The 24,937-nt window shown below is 38.2% G+C and overlaps 1 protein-coding gene across 8 annotated transcripts in view; it reads right to left on the minus strand.

The window, feature by feature from the left end:
• Window positions 1-24,937, minus strand: part of LOC150103932 (mitochondrial potassium channel ATP-binding subunit) — a 320,223-nt gene that overhangs the window by 282,621 nt on the left and 12,665 nt on the right. For 6 of the 8 annotated variants that reach the window (XM_090396614.1, XM_090396615.1, XM_090396617.1 and 3 more), the window contains exons 2-3: window positions 16,475-16,574; window positions 4,458-4,797 (exon numbers count right to left, since the gene is read on the minus strand). In XM_090396614.1, coding sequence (XP_090252740.1) covers window positions 4,458-4,797; window positions 16,475-16,566 — 432 coding nt within the window. In that variant the 5' untranslated portion in view covers window positions 16,567-16,574. Of the gene's footprint in view, window positions 1-4,457; window positions 4,798-16,474; window positions 16,575-24,937 lie in introns of those variants that run through there. The other 2 variants (XM_090396621.1, XM_090396620.1) reach the window with 1 other exon arrangement.

Consider the following 24,937-nt stretch of genomic DNA (forward strand, 5'->3'; position numbering starts at 1 on the left):
GGTGGCACTGATAGCATCAGCCTGGCCAAAGATTATTGGGATCACCGAGATGTGGTTGACAGAAGAGGATATAATAACAGGAATAGAAGTTGCTGGGTGCAGCATTTTTTGGCAGGATAGGAAGGGAAAGCGTGGTGGAGTACTGCTTAGGATAAGTGACGACCTATGAGTGGAGGCTTTGGAATGCTGTGACACTAATGATTTTGAAAGCATATGGTGCGAGGTGGAGGTGGGCAAGACAGGATATTTAGTGGGGTATTGTTACAGACCAAGGAGCACAGCGGGTGGGGACCAGGAGATGTCGAGACAGTTGAGCATGGCAAGTGAAAGAAGAATGATTGTTATGGGAGATTTCAACTACAGCAGCATAAATTGGGAAGAAGAAGAAGATGCATGTAGCAATAAGGGAATGGAATTTCTAGAATTCTTGAGGGACAAATGTCTTAGGCAACATGTAACAGAGGGAACAAGAGGTTCAAGAGTTTGGATTTGGTTATAGCATCAGAAGAGTTGATAATAACTGAAATGACATCTCTCCCACCAGCTGGAGAGAGTGACCATATGGTTTGGACTTGGAAAATGAATAGGCATGCAGGAGTATCAAGGAGATGGGAATGTATGTGGAATTATAAAGCAGGTGATTATAATAGTCTTAGACGTCAACTTGGAGAAATTTCGTGGAGGGAGGAATTGGAAGGCCGGGATATCATTAATGCTTGGGAAATTGTGAAGAAATATTTGGTAGCAGCAATGGAAAGCTGTGTTCCAAGAGTGAAGAAGAGGACACAATTTGAAAGAAAGTGGATGACAAACAATATTAAACAGGAATGCATGCAAAAAAGAGGCCATGGAAGAGATATAAGGAGACAGGTGAAGAGAAGATGCATGAAGAATATAAGACACAGGCCAGGAGAGTGAATAGTATGGTAAGGAAGGCGAAACTGGAATATGAGAAAAGCTTAGCCCTTAGATCCAAGGAAAATCCTGGGGAATTTTTTAGCTATGTGGACAGTAGGAGGAGAAATAACTGTGGAAGAATGATATTGTGGGTTAAAAATGGGAAGAGTGACTGATGCAGAGGACATAGTGGAATCGTTCAATGAACACTTTATGGGAGTATTTCATCCCTGAGGAGTCAATTTGAATACTAGAGGGATAGGGTAGGTTCAAGGTTTAGATGTGCAGGAGGAGAGTGTGTTCCAAATACTGAGTACTCTGGATGTCAGTAAAGCTGTAGGACCGGATGGTATTTCATTACAGGTTTTGAGAGAATGTGCTAGGGAACTGACAGTGCCTTTGACCTGCCTTTTCAATGAAAGTTTGGCTGCAGAAAAGGTGCTCATGGAATGGAAGGAAGGTAAGATAGTGCCATCGCATAAGGGCAGTAGTAGACTGGAAGTGTCTAATTATAGGCCAGTTTGTGTGTCATCAGTAGTTATTAAGATCTTGGAGAAAGTAGTGAGGGACCGTATACAGCATTGCGCAGATGAGGGTAATGTTATCTGTGAGAGTCAACATGGATTTGTGAAGGAGCACTATTGTTTTAGCAATATGCTAGCCTTTTATAATAAAGTTACAAGAGCATTAGATGAGGGAAAGACATATACTGCCATTTTCCTAGACTTAGCAAAGACATCTGACAGGGTGCCACATGATAAGCTGATATTCAAGTTGCAGCACATGGGTCTGGATGTCAGATTGGTCAACTGGATTCAGGATTGGCTGTCCAATAGGTATCAGAGAGTTGTGTATGATGGAACAATATCAAAGAGGCAGAAGGTTACGAGTGGGGTTCCACAGGGCTCAGTACTGGGACCTATATTGTTTAACATTTATATCAATGATGACATTGTCCGTGGATTGCAAGGGGATATTCAGTTATTCGCAGATGATGTGAAGCTGGGAAGGGTTATTAGTAATAGTGCAGATGTGGTAGCCCTGCAAGAGGATTTGAATAAGCTAGATAGATCAGCAAATGAATGGGGGTGTCGGTTTAATGCAGCAAAATGTAAGGTCTTGAGGTTTGGGACACATCAATGGGACGCTGCATACCTATGGGAGGAGTTAAACTGGAGGAAGTAGGGGAGACAAGAGATCCGGGGTTGATGATTGATAGAAACCTGAAATTTAGGGGACATATTGCAAAGGTAGTGAGGGTGACACAGAGGATTGCTGCAATAATGAGAAGGACACTGACCTTCAGAGATAAAAAGGTTATCATTCTGTTGTATAAGACTCTGATCAGACCACACTTAGACTACTGTTCTCAGATTTGGTCCCCAGGATTTGAAGGGGATAAATTAACTGTGGCATACAGAAGTGGATAACAAAGATGGTTTCAAGACTGTACAATGTTAGTTATGAGGATCGGCTGAGGGAGTGTGGACTGCAGAGTTTGGTGGATAGAAGAAGGAGAGGTGATATGATTGAGTCTTTTAAACTGTTCATGGTTGACATTGGGGAGTTCTTTCTCTTGGTTGAACAGCAGGAAGGAGTCATGACAAGGGACCTTCCCTAAAAGTTACGAAAGGAAACTGTGAGAAAGAGCGTGAGGAGTGGTTTCTTTGCATGGAGGATGGTTGAACCATGGAATGTATTGCCTGATAGAGTGGTGAGAGCGAGAACTGTCAATGTGTTTAAGGAGTGGTATGATAGACTTTGTGTTTCCTAGGAGGGACCTTCCTCGATGAGTCTTGATAGACTTGTGTTTCTTAGAAAGGACTTCCCCACGATGAGTCATTTGACTCCATGGAGGCCTGAATAATAATACTAATAATAATCTTAAAGAGAGGAAGTCAATCCAATTTGGATGATGAAGTAAGGCCTCAGCACTTTCTTTAAACTAACACTGAAATTTATACCAACATCAATGAAGTAAGAGTGTATTTCAGACCATAGGATATTGTGGTCTGTATTTATTCTAAGCTAGATTTCTGAGATTTACTGTTGCTAATATAAGATAAGCATTCTTGTATTCTCTTTTCTACTGTCTCCAGTTTGTTCAAAGTAAGTCACAAGGTGGAATCCATGCTGATAGTTTATTGATAAGGAGAAAAGTAGTCACTAAATTGTATTTCTTAAGAATTCTGAAAACGGGTTCTGAGATACCAGAAATGTACAGAATTGGAACTCTATGTACTATTTCCTTGTTATTGGAATACAATCTTATATTAGCAACACTAAATCTGAGAAACCTGGCTTGGCACAGCATGGAATAGATAAAGCCACAATATCCTATGGTTTGAAACACACGGTCGGTATAAATTTGAATGTTTGTTTAAAGAAAGCACTGAGGCCTTAATTCACTGTACAATCTTAAATCGGAATGACAGCGTCTCTCTATCTAAGATATGAAAAAGTCTTATTCTAATTACATATCAATATTTTTTTAAAAAATAGCTAATGAATAATTAAATTAATTCACATTCTACCTTCTAATTAATTATCATCACCATTGATAATGGCCTGAAATAATCAAGCTGAAATATGTGGCCTTAAATAAATAGTATTACTTCTTCCTTGTGTTTTTCATGTTAATTAAAAGAAAACTTTCATTGCTAAAGTATCTCTTAAACAGCAATCCATTCAGATGCAAACCATCCTAATTGTGTAAGTCCTTTCATCTATTAAACTTGCTCCACAGATCCACAAGTTCCACATCATTCCTCCTGCATAACCTACACATGACTCATTTGCTATTATGGCCCTCCTTTTCAACTAAACTCTGTCATACTGTGGTAACAGACTCACCATCTTAACTCTCTCACTATTTTCTTTTGCTACTTTCAGTAACTCTTCCATGTCCTTATACCATACTTTTCTCCTTTCAAATCATTCATTCCAGCCAAACAATTAACTCTTTCAGTTTATCCTTTTCCATTCTAACAGCCTCACTAACATCATTAATTTTTGCACCCGGTAAGCATGATTTTGTCACTCCCTTCCCAAGTACACCTCTTATGATAGAATTGCTGTATCAGATTCTCTGCTTAATTTTTCCTTCTCTCTTTCTTAGTCAAACATCCCTTTCTCTTTTCTGAGAGATATTGACAGAGAATGAAAGAATATGAGATGATTTATATGTTACCACCACATTCATAGTTGCATCTATGATGTTTTTTTAATTTAACATGTGATTCTTAAAAAATTTACAAGTTGAACAACCAGTTTTAGAACTAATCATAATCAGTCCCAGTTTACTACTGTGTGTGCGTGCATAATGACCACTTAATTATTCTTTAAAGCTATAATTTATCTCGATTTAATGTGATAATTATATCAACAATGCATTAATCAGATTAAAAATTAACTCTTTTTTTAACTAATAAATATGAAATGTTATAAATGTAATCATTTTTAAATGTAATCATTTATAGTTAGCTGAAAAACACAGATGACAAACTGAGGAAGAATTTTTTTTTTTCTTTCAAATGGACCTAGAAATACAAGATACTTACAGCAAAAGCCAATAACAGATACCATATTTCAGGCCATAGCAGCTGTAGAAAATTATGCCAATCAAAAACTGCTTCTGTATGAGATTTTTCAATGCCTCCAATGTCACCAACCAATCGACTATACTCCTTTCTCTGACAAATAACATGTCTAGTGCACAAATTGATTATAGACCATCCTGCCACGATTTGAATACTAATTTTAAGGGATCTGCATAAAATCAGAGACTTCTGAGTTTCCTTACCACTACATAAAAGCTTTATAGACTGAACAAAGTTCTTATATAAGTAAAAACTATTGCTGTTCTTTTGAGAAGGATCCTTCCATCTGAATTTTTGAAGACTGCAAAATAAACAATTTTCAAAACAATAAGTAATGTTTCATTAACAGTTAATTAGCATAAATCAAGAAATTATATTATATAATTCAAAATAATCTTTAAATACTAGTCATGAGATGATTGTTAAAGTTCAAATGTATGAGATGATAGTTAAAGTCTGGCATGAAAGTTCCCTGCAATAGTATTTCTGATAGTGTCTTTCTACTTTTCTCAGCATCATCAATCAGTTTCTTGAAATGTACCCTGAAGGGATATTCGGCCTACTCTGACAGCACTTTATTTATTTATTCCTGTGAGGTTCTCCCCGTTCCTTGAACATGCCTTAGGAGTGGTTGAACCCTCCTAGTGAAGGATTATTATTACTCAGGCCTCCATGGAGTCAGAAGACTCATCGTGGGAGGTCCTTCCTAGGAAACACAGTCTATCATACCACTCCTTGAACTCATTGAACATTCTTGCTCTTACCACTCTATCAGGCAATGCATTCCACGGTTCAACCATCCTCTATGCAAAGAAACCACTCCTTGCCCTCTTGCTCACAGCTTCCTTTCATAACTTCCAGGGATGGCCCCTTGTCATCGCTCCTTCCCGCTATTCCAACAAGTGGATGTACTCCCCAATGTCAACCCTGTAACTACCTCTCAACAGTTTAAAAGTCTCAATCATATCACCACTCCTTCTTCTATTTACGAAACTCTGCAGTCCACATTCCACCAGCCTGTCTTCATAACTAACGCTGTACAGTCCTAATACCATCTTTGTTATCTGCCTCTGTACTGTTGCGTTTGTATATCTCTGATATTGATATATCGAGGCAATTTATTTAACTTTATCCTTTCCTACTTCAGCCACTATATCAAATTCTATCGCATGTACCTCTTTGTTATGTAGGTTGCGCCATTGTCATGTGATCTTCATTAATATTAATCTTAACGTTATGTCTCGCTTCTCTTATACCTTTTCTTACGTAATTTAACCTTTTAAGGGCCACCAGAAATTACCTGTTCCCTGAATTCCATGAGTTACCCTGGTCACTCTGGCAAAATTTATTTTTTTTATCTGCGCCAGCCTGGGCCTTAAGGTTAGAGACAAACTCAGACTTTAGGGTAATCATAGAATATCAGGTGCCACTAATAATGCTAATTGAATTCTTAGAAGCCTTGGGTTCTCTGGCTTATTTTATTTTATTTGCAGTCGTGCCCTACTACTTTCAATTGGGGTATTCCCACACACACACACACACATGATCACAGGTTCGAAGTTTTATGAAGGGTCAGGGTCAGTCATCATGATCAGAAACACATGTAAGTAAGGAATCAAAATATTTATTAAACTCATTATATAATGCCATACAAGTTAAAGTGGTTATCAAATCTAATTTTAAACTTCTACCATTCATTCACTCTCTCACTCTTAAAACCATTATGCATTGACTTCAAAATGTTAGCAAATTCAATAACTCAACATATAATACATTCTTAATTACAGCTCAATTGGACATTAAAGCATTTTAGCACATTTATAATCTCTCTCGGATTAATTACAACAGAATCTCTATTTAACTGAAAGTTCTTAAAGTTCATTTCAAAAGCATAGTCATTTACATAAATCTTAGTTCTTCACTCTTTCTTCCATTTTACAAATTTTAGGTTGCATTCTCTTAACATTGTTAGTCAATTCTCAAAAGGGGCTAGAACAAGTGAGAGTACTTATATACTATTCTTTATCGGTTTTCTTCCGTCCTTCCTTCTTTGTTTTGATTCTGGTTGTCTCAATCTCATCGCCACGTGGGTTACACGTGTCCGCCTGAGCTGGGCGCTGTCTCTCTGCTAGGTTTTACGTCAATGACCTTCTCATTACGGCCCACGGTTGATCTTGCCGAAATCTGCTATGGTGTCATGGCAGATCCTTTCATGAGTCAGCCCTCAAAAATGAGAGCCGAACTGCGAAGAACTCTTGGAGCATACGAAGAGAAATGCAGGAACAAGAAAAAATGGGGGGATTTATGTCCGTGTCGTGGGTTTTATTCGCTCCCCTAGAGCGCCACCTTTCTGAGTTTGAATTTCTCTTATTGTCTCACCCATTGGTCTCAGGCTGGGTGACTTCACCAATCAACGTACGGGACTTCTTGTTTCCGGGAACGTATGCATCATGATTTCTTCTTAGATGTGATGCCTGCAGGTGCTTACGCTGCTCTTATAGTATTAGGGCGATCTTTGCCCTATGTTGCTGAATAATATGCATTCTTTCATTTATAATATTTCACTAATGATTTCTCTCATATCTGCCCCTTTTGCTGACTTACATTTATGTTAGACATATAGATACATTAATTTAAATTCACATAATTCACAGTTTATCATACAAGATGTTGTTACAAAAAACAACATAGTTATACTGCGCTAAAAGATAAGTATGCATATATATTTTTTGTTGATTGTTAGATTCTGGAATGGTGACGTCATGTAAAATTTGAAGTCGCCTATTTCAGATCTAACAGTACCCTTTCCAAAGTTTATTTATCCCCTTCAAATCCTGGGAACAATAGTCTAAGTGGGGGTCTAATCAGGGTCTTATACAATGGAACGATAACTCTTTTATCTCTACAGGTCAGGGTCCTTCTCAGGAGACTCAGGACACCACTAAATGATTAAGTTTCCATTATTATTAATCTCCTATCAACAATTTTCCTCCAGATTAGTCTATGACTTCATTAAATGAAGTCATTAAATTTTAGACTTCATTTAATGTTTCATATAATTGTAATGTTAAGAAGAGCTTTTCTCTGGGCACCTTGCCTTTTCCAGATCTACAAAACTTAAGTCCAGATTCTTGTCTTGTTTCCACAATTTCTCAACTATTTATCTTAAAGTGAAATCTGATCTTGACACTCTATTTGGCCTGAACCCAGCTTGTTGTTCTCCAAGTTTTTCTTCCACAATCTTTCTCAACCTCTTTTCAAGTATGTTTGCACAAATCTTACACAGAACACTTAGTAGAGAATTTTTTGTGTAATTCTCACATTTAGCTTTATTCCTTTTTTTTTATATTAGGGGAATTATGAGAGCTCTACTCCAATCATCTGGAATTCAACCTTCTGACCAGGTCTTCCGAATTATGCAGTATATCCACTGCAAAACTTTTATACCTCCACATTTAAGCATTTCTGGTGGAATATCATCTACTCTAACTGCATTTCTTCCATATTTCCAGTTTTGAATAGCTTTTTCTACCTCAAGTACTGATATGTACTCCTGTTTTCATTCCTCTTGTAAATTTTCTACTGCTGTTCTGTTACTGCTTGTGTCATTTAACAGTCTTTCAAAAGTAATTACTCCAGACATGTAGCATATCTTCAGTTTTCATGTCACCTTCATCATCTTTGATTTATTTCTAAACTTTTTTAATAGCTTCTAGAACATTTTCACACCTTCCTGATATTTACTGTCTATATTCTTACTGTGAAGTCTTTCTATGACTTTCATTTAGCTACTTTTATACACAGCTCTCTTACATTTTTCTCTATATTCATTTAGGGCATGTGCCTCCTTATGTGATAGAAATTTTCAGTATGCTTTCCTCTTGTCCTGGACTGTTTCTTTAACATCTTGTGTCCACCATGGTGCTCTTATTTTTCTATTCTTGCAGACAACTTCACAACATACTTCACTAGCTGAATCAGTCAGTTTCCTTCAGAATTTGCAACTGAGACTCCAAGATTTGGATCTTGTTTCCAAACTATTTCATTTTTTTACTCAAATAATGTATGTATAGTTGAGTCTGTAGTTTACCTGTAAAAGCTGCTCAATTTTAATTCTTTTTAAAATTTTCTTATATATTGTTCTTTTCAAAGTGATATCTATTTTTATCCTACTTACTGATAAGTAATGGTCACTTCCAATTTGAAATCCTCTGTACACACTTGTTTCCTGAATAAGCATGAAGATATCACTAATCAACAATGACACAGTCAATGAGGCCTTTTCTTATTCTTGCTTCTCTCCACTTGAACTTGTGCATATCTTTATGTTGGAAAATGGTGTTAGTAATGACCAGTTCATATTCTGAGCAGAAATCCAGCAGATACCATTATTATTATTTTTTCCCTTTTCTCCAAATTTTCCCAAAATGTTTCTATATGTCTACCGGGATTCATTTTCTAATCTGCTGTTTAAATTTCCAAAAATGAACACTTTTTCCAATTTCTTTATGTCAAATGTCTGCTCTAATGATTCAAAAAATTCCTTAGGAGAACTTTCTATGGGGCCATAGGCACAAATAAGTTTCATTGTCCATTTCCCCATTTTGAACTTTGACCACATAACTCTACTGCTGAATGCTATCACTACTCCTTCTCCTTCATTGTTATTTCCCAGATATAATATCCTATACTTATTAGTTAGTAAGATCTCACCTGTTTTGTCTTTTTTTTTTTATCTCATTAATGCCAATTATGTCCATGTGGTACTTCTCCGGTTTCAAAATTTTTCCAATTTTGATTTCCTTTCTATTAATGCTCTTTATATTGATGGTTCTTATCTTCAGTTCTTCTTCTCACATTGGGTTTATTCCTCTTCTAAATATAGAGTTGAAGTTTGTTCCAGTAGCTAACATAATAAATTTAGTTTAATCCTTTATCCAAGTGTGAGCAAATAAAGTTTGCGCCTGAAAATATCTTCAGGACTGGGGTAAGGTAGTACAACACTTTCAACATCCAGTAGCTAACCTTTCACCATTTGCCCTAGTTCCCTGAAGAAAACTGTGGGAGCCTTTAACCAGGTTACGCCCAAGTCAGCATGAAATATCATCATGCTGCACCATCATATGTATACAGAGAATTAATTTTTATTTTTGTTACCTGACACTTCCAAAGAGCCCAAGGACTCATTGTGAGAGGGTGTTCTGCTTCACACAATTCACTGATGCTATTTATTCCTTCAATTGTGGAATTTGTAGAGGTGTGAAATAAACTTGATAGAAGGGAGAATTTATATAAGGTAGATTGCAGTTTAATGGATTTGGGTTGGGAATCTTGAGAAACTGTTGCTCAGTGAGCATTAGGAATTAAACAGGGAATTAGAATTCCCTGTCTCTGCACTTAGCAAATGGGAGTGATCTACAATGCTAATTGTAGCACCCCATGTTCCTAACTTTAGTGGGCTAAGCAATACAATGTGTATGGTAAGCTGTGGGATGAGTGAGTATTGCAGTTTATATCTGAATGCCAGAAGAATTCAGAATAAGGGCAAGGAGCTTTTGGCATTGGTAAGCTCATAAGTGAGACTTGGTTAACTGAGGATGACATAGTCACAGAAATACAATGCAAAGGATATAGCTTATTCATAGAGGACAGAAGGAACACGATGGGGGGGGGGGTTGTAAATGATAATAGAAGAACTGAAGTCAACATCCAGAAGAGGTAGTTTATTTGAGGCTATCTGGTGTGAGATAGAAGCCAACAGGACAAAGTATATAAGTGGTTGCTGCTATAATCCAGGGAGGACATAAGGGAAAATGTAGATGAAATGCATTGTCAAATTAGCTCTGAGTATACGTCGAGTAATTATTATGGGGGATTTCAACTGTGGGTCACAGATTGAAAAGAGGAATGGTTGCAGGGAGGAAAGGAAATGGAATTTATACAGCTGCTGAGAGATAATTACTTGAGACAGCATGTAATGGAGGGGACATCAGTTTGAGAGTGCTAGATCTAATCATGGCATCAGAGAACTTAACAGTAACCAATCTAGTTATGCCTCCACTTGAGGAAAGTGATCACATAGTCTTGACTTTGGGAAACTGCCAGACATGCAGAATTTTTCTGCTAAGAAGGGATATATATGTGTGAAACTACAAAGCAAGTGATTATGACAAGCTCAGAAGTGCAGTGTCATGGCATAAGAATTTGGAAGAGAGAGAGATGTTGATGGTGCATGGGAGGAGGTCAGGTGCATGTGAAGAAAGCAGTATCAGACTGCATACTCAGAATCAGAAGGATAAATCAAGGGAGTTAGATGGATGAATGGAAACATTAAGAGGGAGCTGCAAACAAAGAAAAAATTGCTGAGGGAAGATAATAGAAAAGGTGATCAACATGCACGAGTACAACAAGGTACAAGTGAGAGGGGTGATGTGTTGTAAAGAAGATCAAAGCTAATTATGAGAGAAAACTAACTGATGAGGTCAAAAGAAATCCTAAAGAGTTCTTTCATTATATAGCAAGTAAAAGGAGGAATGACTATAGCAGGATGACTTTAAAAAATAATAATGGTGGGGAGGTAACAGAAGCAAATCAAATAGTTCAATTACTGAGTCAGCATTTTGCAAGGGGTGTAAGCATCTAGGCGGTGATATTCAATGCTAGATGTGACACTGACTGATAGGAGAAAGAGGCTGAAGAAATGGAGATGCATACAGTATTGCAGAACTTCAATGCAAACACAGCTGTGGGGATTAGATAGCATATCAGTTCAAGTATTGCAAGAATCTGCAGGGAATTATCATCTCCTCTGACCAAGCTGTTTAATTTATGCCCTAGTATTAGGGGAAAATAGTCTTACTGCATAAAAGAGGCTGCAAGACAGAAGTAGCAAATTATAGACCAATCAGAATCTCAGGAGTGTTGCTTAAAGTATTGGAGAAATTGGTGAAAGACAGAATTCTGGAGAGGATAGGAATATGATACTTTATAAGGGACAACATAGTTTTTATAATACAGTGACAGTGGAGTTGGCTAAGGAAAATGGCTACTCAATGATATGATACTGCTGGAATTTGCAAAGGCATTTTGATAGGATTCTATATAGACGTCTGTTGCATAAATCGGTAATGGAATTGGTAATGGAGGACAGGGACTTGGAGTTAAGAGCGCATATTACAAAGGTAGTGAAAACAGCACATCAGATTATGTGGTTAAAATTAAAGATGCCAAGAAATTATACTCTTGGTTTAATCCTTTATCCAAGTGTAAGCAAAGATTGTGTGGATGTTGAAGAACCAACAAGTGACTGTTCTCCTTTATAAGGTCATGTATAGACTACTGCATGATCTGGTCTGGTCATTATCCGGATCTGGTCATAAAGATTCCATGGGGACAAAGAAGGGTGGAGAGTCCAGAGGCAAGTGACAAAGATTGCAGTAGGTATGTGGGATGATCCCCATGAGAGCAGATTAAAGGTCTTTGGGCTTCAAAAATTAGCTGATAGACAAAAAAGAGGAGACAAAATAGAAGCATATGTTATTAAAGGGATTTTATATTATTGATATGGAAGACTATTGATATGGGGAAAAGGGAGAAAATGAGGGGCCACCCCATGGAAACCGAGTAAAAATGTGGTTGGCAAGGGTATTAGGATTAGAGTTTTTGTTTGGTGAGTGGTGAATAGATTGCCAGAGGTGGCTGTGCATGAATGAGTTTAAGGAGAGATATGATATGTATTGTGTGAATAATGGCCTCTCGATGTTTTCTGAGTCCATGGAAAAAACCTGGATAATAATAGCTGGCCTGGTTGGCCGAGTGGTTAGCATATCCACCTCTCCAGCAAAAAGGCTGCAGGTTCGAATCCTGCCGTTGGCATGGATGTTTGTGATTGTCTGTGGAAATACTGGTGGTGGTCAGCAGTAGATGGCGTTGGTGTAGTTGCAGTTTACTGTGGTGGATTGAGTTGTGGAGACAAAGTTGTAAAGTAGGTACCATCCCTTGATGAGTCCTTGGACTCCCTGGAGGTTTCACATAATAATAATAATGATAACTACATCCTTCATTTACATGTACAACACCATTAATACCACTTTCACACTGCTATTTACTACCCACTAATAGTACTTTTGTCTGTAAACTGTATATGTTCTCTGGCTAATTTGCCTGAATGTAGGATGAAAAACTCAAGTTTCTGGAAGATAAAAGACAACAACTCTGATATTTCCATATGAGATCAGGTAACTCATCTTCAACTAAAAAAGTCCTATAATGATGAGAATTGAACTCAGGTCTTTTCCATTCAAAAGGGTGCAACATTCCATTATTCTTCTGCTTGCACTTCACTCTCACCTTTGATGTTATACGCTAACCAGCCGACCTCATTGGCCGTGTAGTTAGCGTATCCACTCTACAGCCAAAAGGCTGCGGTTTCGAATCCCGTGGTGGCCATGGATGTTTGTTTGTGAAAATACTAGTGGTGGGGGTGAGCAGTAGATGGCGTTGGTGTAGTGGAGTCGGAGAGTTGTAGAGTAGGTGCCCTCCCTCGATGAGTCTTTGGACTCCCTGGAGGTGTTATGTAATAATAATAATAATATTGAATTGTACCACCTATATTCTCAACTAAGTTTTATAATAAAAAAATTTTAAAAATTCATACTCTACCTCAGAGGTGGCGTGGAAATGAGTATACTTTGACGTTTTCTGAGTGTCTTCCTCAATTCCCATGAAAAAAGTGATTTGTGTATAGTAATTAATATGTTGCAAACAAATATTTTTGCTGCAGGAGATGTTTAAGCAGTTGAGCTTGGTAAGTGCTAGAAGAATGATTGTTATGAGAGATTTTAACAACAACTGTATAAGCTGGGAAGAAGAAAATGCATGTAGTAATAAGGGGATGGAATTTCTAGAAATCTTGAAGGACAAACGTCTTAGGAAACATGTAATAAAGGGAACAAGAGGTTCAAGGGTTTTGGATTTGGTCATAGCATCAGAAGAGCTGATAATAAGTGAGATGACATCTCTCCCACCAGTTGGAGAGATTGACCATGTGGTTTTGACTTGGAAGTTGAATAGACATGCAGGTGTATCAAAGAAAGGGGAACGTATGTGGAATTATAAGGCAGGTGATTATAATAGTCTTAGGAATCAACTAGGAGCAGTTCCATGGAGGGCAGAATTGGAAAGCCAGCATATCATTAGTGCATAGGAAATTGTGAAGGAATATTTGTTAGCAGCAATTGTAAGCTGTATTCCACAAGTGAAGAAGCAGACACAATTTGGTGTAAAGTGGATGACAAACAATATTAAACAGGAACTACAGGTGAAAAAGAGATTATGGAAGAGATATAAGGAGAAGGGTGGAGGGCGGATACACGAAGAATATAAGATGCAGGCCAGGAGAGTGACCAGTATGGTGAGGGAGGCAAAACTGGAATATGACAAGAGATTGACACTAACATCCAAAGAAAATCGTAGGGAATGTTTTAGCTAATGTGGCCAGTAGGAGCGGAAATGATTGTGGAAGAATGACATTGCAGGATAAAAATGGGAATAGAGTGACTGATGCAGAAGACATAGTGGAATTGTTCAATGAGCACTTTATTGGAGTATTTCATCCTGAAGAAGGTTTTAATACTAGAGGGATAGGGCAGGTTCAGGGTTTAAAGGTGCAAGGAGAGTGTGTTCTAAATACTGAGTACTCTGGATACCAGTAAAGCTGTGGGACCGGATGGTATTTCATCATGGGTTTTGAGAGAATGTGCTAGGGAACTGACAGTGCCTTTGACCTGGCTTTTCAATGAAAGTCTGGTTGCGAAGAAGGTGCTCATCGAATGGAAGGAAGGTAAGATAGTGCCGCTGCACGAGGGCAGTAGCCGACTGGAAGTACCTAATTATAGGCCAGTTTGTGTGTGTTATCAGTAGTTGTTAAGGTCTTGGAAAAATTAGTGAGGGACTATATACAGCGTTGGGCAGATGAGGGTAATGTTATCTGTGAGAATCAACATGGATTTGTTTAGGGGGGGTGCTCTAGCTTTAGTAATATGATTGCCTTTTATAATAAAGTGACAAGAGCAGTTCATGAGGGGGAAAGGAATATACTGCCATTTTTTTTGGATTTTGCAAAGCCATTGACATGGTGCCACATGATAAGCTCATATTTAAGTTGCTGCAAATGGGTTTAAATGTCCGGATTGGGGTTCCACAGGGCTCAGTACTGGAACCTGTATTGTTCAACCTTTATATCAATGACATTATCAATGGATTGCAAGGAGATATTCAGTTGTTTGCAGATGATGTGAAGCTGGGAAGGGTTATCAGCGATACTGTAGATGTGGCAGCCCTGCAGGAGGATTTGAATAAACTAGACAGATGGGCAAATGAATTGGGGTATTGGTTTAATGCAGCAAAATGTAAAGTCTTGAAGTTTGGGATCCACCGATGTTGGAAAAAAAAAAAAACAACTGCATCCAAAATCCTCAACTTTGTTCCCGTGGAGATAGATCCATCCTTCCAGATAGCGCAATTGGAAGAACGATGGTACGTTGTGCCCTTCAATTGGAAAAGGCCTAAGTTCGAGTCGCATCATGACGGGAGGAATCTTTATATGGACTTTTTTCAATCAAAGGTGAGTTAGCCGATCTCATACGGAGGTAGCAGGGTTTTTTCTTCTGGAAACTCGGGTTTTTCATCCCACATACAGACAAATCGGCCCTTCAGAACACACGCAATTTACAGTCAAAAAATACTAGCTGTGATGGTGCTGGGCAGTAGATGCCGCTGATGTAGATGATTAGATGAGGTTCAGTGTAGTGGTGGAGATGGAGAGTTGTACAATAGGTGTCCTCCTGCGATGAGTCTTCGGACTCCTTGGAGGTGTCACGAAAATAATAATAATAATAATAAAATCTTAGCTGAACTTGCGTCTCCTGGTGTAAGACCAAAAATAATAATAATAATTAGTTTCATAATAGCGATCTGCATGTCTCATAATGGCTTAAAGTATTTTAAAGTAATGCATTAGGTATTATAAAATGTATCATCCAGTGGCGCACCCAGAGGGGGAGCCAAGGGGCCCGGGCACCCCCCAAAGAAAAGGAAAAAACACTAGAAAAATTTCCAAAAATCTTTTCCTAATTAAAATTCATTTTTTTTATTTATGTTGTGTGCTACTTATGAATTAGCGATCACTGCAGATGCTCAGTTATAGGTCGTATGCGATGTGTAGTGTGTATTCGCAAAACGTCTACTCAACTCGGCACCCCCCCCAAAGGTTATATCCTGAGCGCTCGGCCCCCTCCAGGATTAAATCCTGAGTGCGCCACTGGTATCATCTATTCTCAATATTAGCATACAGAATGTCTCACATTCTACCGACGTGTGCATGTGTATAATACACACACACACACACACACACGCACATTTATAATATTCTTATAACATATACATGCTATATGTTATAAGAATATTATAAGAATACTAGGATTTTGGATGCAGTTGTTTTTTTTTTTTCCAACATCGGTGGATCCCAAACTTCAAGACTTTACATTTTGCTGCATTAAACCAATATCCCCATTCATTTGCCCATCTGTCTAGTTGATTCAAATCCTCTTGCAGGGCTGCCACATCTGCAGTATTGCTGATAACCCTTCCCAGCTTCACATCATCCGCAAACAACTGAATATCCCCTTGCAATCCATTGACAATGTCATTGATATAAAGGTTGAACAATACTTACTACAGTAAGTAAAAAATTGTATCACCACATATAGCAATGCAGAAACAAGATAAGTAAGTAATTTCATGTTGTGGGTAGACCTAAATGCAGAACATTTTAAAAAATTATAACATTAACAGAAGATATTAAAACATCCCCAATAATTTCAGTTGATTCCATAAAACATTTATCACCAAATTGTTCTAATAATCAGATTATAAACTTATTGTTCTATTATGAAAATTGCATCCATGCTTAAACTTACTTGGGTACTGTCCAGTTGTTCCTTATAGACTTGATAGCCATAGATGAAAACAACTTCTTAACAGATACTCTTGTAAACAGCAGACTAGCCATGCTTTAACCTTATGAAAACAAAACTGATGTTGAGATTTCAAATATATAAGGGCAAATGTCAAATATGCATGCATGCATGGTTTGTGTGTGTGCGTGTTGTTATTACACAGGTATCACCACAGAGTCTGGATCCTCAATATGAGGCATAAATTAACCATTATTCACACATTAACAATGTCTATACCTCTTCTTAACCATATCTGCTAATAAAGCATTCATAATTGCCTCAGTGCACTCACAACATCCATCCACTCCAAGCAAGAACATTTTGTTTACATGTCCTTGCTAATTATACTCTCTCACAACTTTGGGAAGAGGGTCCTTGTTCTCTCCCATCTAGTTATGCTTTGAAAGATTTTTTTTAGCATGTATTCTATCACCACCAATCCTATGTAAAGCTTTGTTGATGATAGTACATGCTATTCATTCTACTCATTCATTAAATTATGCACTGCTCAGACATCTGAAGCTTCAAGAACATGTGTAACCGATGCCTTAAACACTGATCTCCATACCATCCTTCAATGCAGCAAGGATAATCTGGTGGCTTTCATTGCAACCAAAAAGCAAGTCTTGCTTTTTCTCTTGCAAAAGGGATCTGCTCAACTTTCTTTACCCTCAGTAATACACAAATCACCAGACAGGATCAGATCTCTCTCCTTGAATTGACATTTACCTCAAGCATCTTCTGGCAGAAACACATCATATTGCATCAGCAGCTTCCTCAGCCTCTAAAAAACTAAGCAATCTTTTCCACTCAAGATGCTAATTTTCACCCATCCAGGTGACTACAAATTCTCGATGATGTCAGAAGAAAAGAAATTTGGCTTAAAGATGATCCCTTCCTCAGAGACCCACTTCAATCTCTGATAGATCAGTGTTTCAGATCTGTGCTACAGGTAATTCCATGGTCACTGCTCCATTGAAGTGGCAACCATCATCACTCCACTTTCTGCTGTGCTTGTTAAAATAGTGCAGTAACAGCTGCCAAACATCGCTCTACAGTATAACTGTTAGCATACTAAACCTGCTTCTCCACTTTCTCATTGATTCCAATCTACCACTATCCTCTGGGACAGCCTTTTGAAGTATTTCTCAATAACTATTACCTTCAAGTCTTGTAGAAAACATCAACAGCTTTCTTCTGAATTCTCACCTGTGCCACACACACACACACACACATGGCACTAACGTGCTATAAGTTCTGCCTCTCATGTATGGCACGAACATCAAAAAATAAAATAACAGACAACTGCAGCCATCTTATACTCTCTCCCCCCCTTTTTTTATGTTACCTCCACCCATGAAAATGAAAGGTTGTAAACCTCTAGTACATCAGCACCATGGATTGACTATGAAATTTTTTATAACTTTTTATTTTATTGACTTTTTTATTTATTTTTTACATTATCTGAAATCCTGCTCTAATATAAATATGGAACTTTTTTCAAGTCCCTTCAGGCCTCCAAACTGGCACAGTAGTTTCATACATATAATGAAATTCATCTCATAAACATCTATAAGCAATCAAATTCAACCCACACAATCACAAAACATCTATCACTGTGGTGTATTTGAACATGTAACCTGTTAGTTGGTTGGCATATATGTAGTATTTATTACTGTGTGAAATCATGCAAGTTCTATGGAAAATTTTTCCGAGTTCTGAAAAGGAAAAAAAAAAAAAAAAAAACCTTAATGACCTATGCTACAGATTAACTAACTAACTCAAGAATAAATGAAAAAAAAAAAAAAAAAAGCCATGAAAAGGTTTTCTGGTCAGTAACTAGAAGAAAACCTATAATCTTCCTTCTGCCAGCCTATGTAGTCTCATAGTATCTTCTATGATAATAGACTGGCAGAAGGAAGATTATAGGTTTTCTTCTAGTTACTGACCAGAAAACAAGGATACTTTAATTTTAATCATAGTATATAAGGGTGATTAAAATTAAAGTATCCTTGTTTAAGTCCTTGCGGAGCAAGTTTCGCGGTATTTGGATCACAGTGATCCAAATACCGCGGAGCAAGTTTCGCGGTATTTGGATCACAGTGATCCAAATACTGTGAAACTTCAATAATATATCATAAGCCATGTTAGAAGTGATATCTGAAGAAAAAACGTAGTTCCAAAATTCACCACCAGGGAGTCGCTATATGATGTATCAAATGTAGATTTCAGTGTGTGTGCATGTGTGTAAAAAAGAAGAAAAGGACACAAGCATAAATAACACATTTTTATTCACTTCCATTATGCATTCATGAGCTGTACTGTTCAACATGAAGCACTTCCTGGTATGCAACAAACTGCATCCTTTGCACAGTGTGTTCAACGGCAGAATGCAGCTGGTTGGGACTGATTTTGCATACATGCTGTGTTCAGTGATGGCAAGTTATCAGGATGATCCGGATAAACCGTATTTGAGAAATCCCCAGAGCCAGAGATCACAGGGGATCAAATCAGGTGAACGAGGGCAGTCATGCAGTGGGAAATGCACGGCTGATCACTCTGGCTTCGTGAAATGTTCTCAAAGAACCTCCTGTATGGATCAACCAGTGTGTGGAGGAGCTCTGTCCTGCATGAAAATGCTGAATCCATGCACAGGCATTGCTGTAGCTGTGCACAACAAACTTGTTTATCATATAGCGATACCTCTTGTGGTAACCGACTGGTGAATATCTTTAAAGAAAAATGGTCTAATGATAAACAAAGCTCTAAACCGGCACCAAACAGTAACTTTGGATGAATGCAAAGGAATTTGTGGACTGCATGTGGATTTTGCATAGTCCATACCCAGAAATTATGGGTATTCACAGCTCCATTCAGGTGAAAGGAGCTTATCTCCCAAAAAAATCATCCACGGCCATGCAGCATCCAACTCCACTCAAGCAAGGAATGTGAAAGCAAATGTCAGCTGACGTTCAAAGTCCTGTGGGTGCAATTCCTGAGTCATTTCTACCTGAATAGGTAGAAATGCAGAATCTTCCATAGAATTTCCTAGGCAGTTGTGTAAGACACATCCATCTGTCTTGATACAGCATGTGCACTGCAAGAACCAATGCTATTATTCATTGCCTGACCTATAATAGCAGTAGCAAATTCATTCACTAGTTGTGTACTAATTGGTTTGTGACCTCTGCCAAGTCTAACTCCCAATGATTCCATTTCTTCAAAACAATTACTCACTGCAGATCACATGGAGATAGCTGATCTCAGTGAAATTTGTTCAGGCTACAAAATTAGCGGAGTGCAGCAACAGCATTGCAATTGTTTAGATAGTGCAGCTTCATGAACAAAGATGTTGGGAGAAGACTAGTGCTATCACTGTGGATGGTACTAACAACCAGAATGATGATAAAAAATACCGTGTCCATTTTTTTAAATCCTTCTGGCACCTGCTGAGTTGGGTGATGTGCAAATTCCATGCATTTGGTGAATTTTTAAACTATTTTTTTTTTCTCTCAAATATCACTTCTGCATGATGCACAATGTATTCCTGCAAAGTTTTGCAGCATTTGAATCACAGGCTGGCACTCCACAAGGCCTTAAGCAGGGATACTTTAATTCTGTTCATCCTGTATATACACTGATTTTCATGTTAGAGGGGTTAATAGCATTGAGAAAGGATTAAAAATAATATTTAATTCTTCTAATATTTCATCGCAGCCACTGAGACATTGTCATGGAGCACAATATGAGATTTGTAACACAAAACTGTGAAACATGTGGACTTTTGTCCACATGTTTCACTACCTAGTTAAGACTAGAGTGGTGTAACACTCTAGTGGCAAGTCTTAACTAGGTGGTGCACCCTCTGTGAGCACCTTTTGGCAGCCAATGATGCAAACTGGGATCTTGAAGTATTGGTGTTTCCCATATTTTGGAAAGTTGAATGCAATCATATTTATTTAAATAAGGCTGATTTCTGAGAGCAGTTGCAAATTCCAAAAATAGTCTTTCTTTCTTCTAAATTTACTGTGATGGAGCATGATGATCTTTTCCAATTAATGAGCCTTATCTAAGCATGGTTCACAGGCTCGAATGACCATAGCCATGACTGAAGATGTTTTTCGTGTGTGTGTGTGTGTGTGTTCTTCCATGCAGATGTTGGCTGATCTTCCTGTTTGTCCATATTAAGCCATGCAGGAACAGGGCACTTTATATACTCCAGATGAGGAAGGAACTGATCTTCAGTAGAATGTATATGAGTAGCAAGCTTTTGGTGAGGCTTGAAAGCTGCGCAGAGATTGTATTTCTTTAAGATTCTGGCTTTTTTTTTTCTTTTTTTTTGTGCCTGACTGAAGAGAAATTCGAGAATTGGGGAAGGACTGATTATTTAAAATAATCAGTCCTTCCCCAATAGATGACTATAGTCAATTAGGCGTTGTTTTAGACACAGCTCATAGAATTAGTGCTATTTCACTCCATTAAGCCTGTAACATGAGTTTCACCTAGAACTTAAGATATATATTATATATTAAGATAGCGTGTGTCAGAAAAACTGAAAATCTCTATATAAAGAAAACTCACACATACCAACAGACACTTCATGCGCAATCTCATCATTACCTACCCCAAAAGCTTGACTACATTCAGTAAACATGCTCACTCCCTCCTACTCAGTGAAGAAGAAATCCAAAAAGAAGTTTCTCCTAACAAACTTTCACAAGAACAGTTATTGAATGCAGATTATTAATAATCTCCTATTTAATCCACTGCTCACCATATTGAATACAACAATTATTATTATATGGGCACCTCTATGGAGTCTGAAGACTCATCATGGGAGACCCAATCTATCATACCTCTCCTTGAACCCATTAAAAGGCAAAACTCTCATGACCGACTCTGCCAACCCATTCCACTCATTCACAACTCTCCAAGCAAAAAATTTAGTCCTCACACCCCTATTAACCACACCTTTATTCAACTTCTAGGGTTGACCCTGTGTTCTGGTCCCTCTAGCCAAATGCTGAAACATTTCCCCTATATCAATCCTTTTATAACTTAAATGTTTCTATCATATTCCCTCTTTTTCTCCTATCAACCAATTTCTGCAGTCCACACACTCAATCTATCATCATAGGGAACATTCCACAGTCCACTCAACATCTTGGTCACTTGCCTCTGAATCCTCTACACTACTTCCTCATCCCCCAAGAAACCCTTGACTACAATCATATATAATGATGTAAAAGGTTTTATTTCTCTTCTGTATATCAGCTCCATTTCACCCAAGTTAACCAAATTTCTTAAAAAATATAAAATCTGTACTTCTTTCACTCCTCTAACCAAACTCCATTTCTTGCTTGGTACAAGAAAGCCAAAACATGACAGCATAAAATATCCAGGGGTTTACGATGTTTGGTGCAACTACAATAACTTTATTTTGGTCAGACAGAAAAATAAATTGAATTACATATAGAGGAGCATGTCAGAGACATCGCCTATGGCAGAACTAGAGCCACTGCTCTGTCTAATCAGGTTTTTAATTCTGCTAACCTTGAAGATGAAGATTCTATCACTTACCCAGTGATCCGGAATGAATCAGAAAACATTTACAGAGAGAGAAAATGGTCTAAATGATGAAAAAAATGAGGAATTATTTGTAAGGAGTGAGATCGCAAGGTTACGCGGAGTAATACACAATGCACAGTGGCAGTTGGAGCACCTGCAAAACTCTTTCCAGAGTGCCTCGGCTAACAGAAATAAACAAGTGTTTGAAAGGAAAAATAAGTGTAAGAGTGGGAGAGTTTCAGAAATGAAGGAAAGAGTATTTTACGGTGACTCGTTATTAAGAGGTGTAATAGATGGGAGTTTAACTAGATCGTACTTACCGGGTGCGAAATTTAAGGATGTAAGTGAGAGTATTAGAGCGCAAAAACAGAGGGTGAAAGAACTGATAGTTGTGGCAGGTACGGATGAATTGAAAGGAGATAAATTTTTTATGAGAGAGGACTTGAAAGTATTGTTAAAGGTAGCAAAAGAAAAGAGTGACAGAGTTAGGATGGTGAGTCTGTTTCTGCGGTACGACAGAGAGGAGTTTAGAAGGAGGGCCATAATCGCAAATGACTTTATGTGCAGGTTATGCAGACAGTGTGGTGTGGAATGAGTTTGACGGGCGAAAGGATTTATACAAGATGGATGGCCTGTATTTGAATGGATTTAGTGTGTGGAGATTGGAAAAAGTGTTGCTGAATGAAGTGAAAATGGATGTGCAACCAGAGAAACTAGAACTACCAAAGGGGGGGGGGGTGGATATGCAGACATCAGTGAGACAGCTGAGTGGGAAAATGTATATAATATATACATTATATACATACCCGAGCCAGTACAAAAGGACAAGTAATCGGAATGGGATAGTTAGAATAATGCATTAAGATAGGGGTGGGACAAAGGAACCTCTGCATTTCATGTATACTAATGCCAGGAAATTAGGAACAAGAAGGAAGAATTTTTGGCCTTGGTTGGCTCTTCCTGGCCACAGGTTATTGGCATTAGTGAAACATGGCTGACAGAAGATGATATAGTTAGTGGGATAGAATGTGTAGGTTATAGTGTGTTTAGGAGGGACAGAGAGAATAAAATGGAGGGAGGAGTGTTATTGATGATAGCTGATGAACTACAGCCAAGGAGAATTGAAGTTGTATTGCAGGATAGTGAAAAGAGCTCATTTGAAGCTATTTGGTGTGAGATTGAGACTGGCAGAACAAAACATACAGTTGGGTGCTGCTACAGACCAGGTGATGGAATAGATGGTGGAGATAGTATGCATAAACAAATTGATGAAATGAGTGGAAGGAGGGTAATTATTATGGGGGATTTCAACTATGGTAACATTGATTGGGAGGAGAGGACACATGTGAGGAAGGAACTGGATTTTATTCAATTATAAAGGGATAACTATCTGAGACAGCATGCAATTGAAAATACTAGGGTGTGAGAGTGCTTGACCTGGTAATAGCATCTGAGAATTTGACTGTAATGAATATGACCATGTTGCCACCTATGGTGAGAGTGATCATAAGGTCTTGACCTGGGAGGTGGCTAAAGGTGTGGAATTTTCAATTAAGACAGGGTATATGTGGAATTACCATGCTGGCAAGTATGACAAGCTTAGGAGATTGCTTAGTTCAGTGCCATGTAAAACTGCAAGGGCTGGATGTTGATAGAGCATGGGAAGTGGTCAAGGAGCATTTACAGGAGGTTATGGCTTATTGCATACCTGGGGTCTGAATATTAAAACAAGTAGGAGTTAAATGGATGAATAACACCATTAAGCTTCAGCTGCAAAAAAAAAGAAACAACTGTGGACAGAATTTAAAGAGAAAGGTGACCTGCAGGCACACGAATGGTATAAAGTGCAGGCCAGAAGGGTAACGAGTGTGGTAAGAAAAGCAAAAGTGGATTATGAAAGGAAACTAGCTATGCAAGCTAAAGAGAATCCCAAACAGTTCTTTCAATATGCTGCAAGCAAAAAAAAAAACTGTACACGGCAGAATGACTTTAAGGAATACCGATGGTAAGGAGGTCACTGAATCAGTCGCTATATTGGAATTACTGAGTGAACACTTTGCAAGAGTATATCATCCAGGTGGTGACACTGAAAGAATGAAGGAACCATTAGTTTATACGGGAATTGTGATGAATGAAGTGGAGATGAATAGTCCATTACAGAACCTTAATGTGAATACATCTGTGGGATTGGATGGTATACCAGCACGGGTTTATGTGAAGTGGCTAAAGAATTATCAACGCCCTTGACCATGTTGTTTAATCTAAGTCTCGGGTCTGGTTTAGTCCCGAAGGTATGGATAGAGGGGAAAATAGTTCCACTGCATAAAGGAGGATCCAAGACTACTGTTGCAAATTACCGACCGATCAGCATATCAGGAGTCGTTTTTCAAGGTCTTGGAGAAAATAGTCAAGGGAAAAATACAGGAATGGATTGATGAAAATGAGACTGTACAGGGGACAGCATGGCTTTGTGAAGGGTAGATCATGCCTCAGTAACTTGCTCAAATTTTATAACACAGTGATGGCTGAAATGGATAAAGGTAATGGGTTTCCAGTGATACTGCTGGACCTGGCTAAGGCCTTTGACATGATACCACATGGAATTCTAATCCGTAAACTGCAACATCTAGGAATGGATATAGGGTTGGTGAGATGGATAGGAGGGTGGTTGATGGAGAGATATCAAAGAGTAGTTTATTCAGGAGTAGAGTCCAAAAGACGGCCTGTGACTAGTGGTGTGCTGTAGGGTCCTGTTCTTGGACCACTGCTGTTTAATTTGTTCATTAACGATATAGGGAAGGATCTAAGAGGAACAGTTCATTTGTTCGCTGATGATGCAAAGTTGGGTAGGGCGAT

Source organism: Typopeltis vanoorti, chromosome 8, assembly GCF_054136105.1.
Source record: "Typopeltis vanoorti isolate ZY-2024b chromosome 8, IOZ_Tvanoo_1.0, whole genome shotgun sequence".
Taxonomy (NCBI): Eukaryota; Metazoa; Arthropoda; class Arachnida; order Uropygi; family Thelyphonidae; genus Typopeltis; species Typopeltis vanoorti.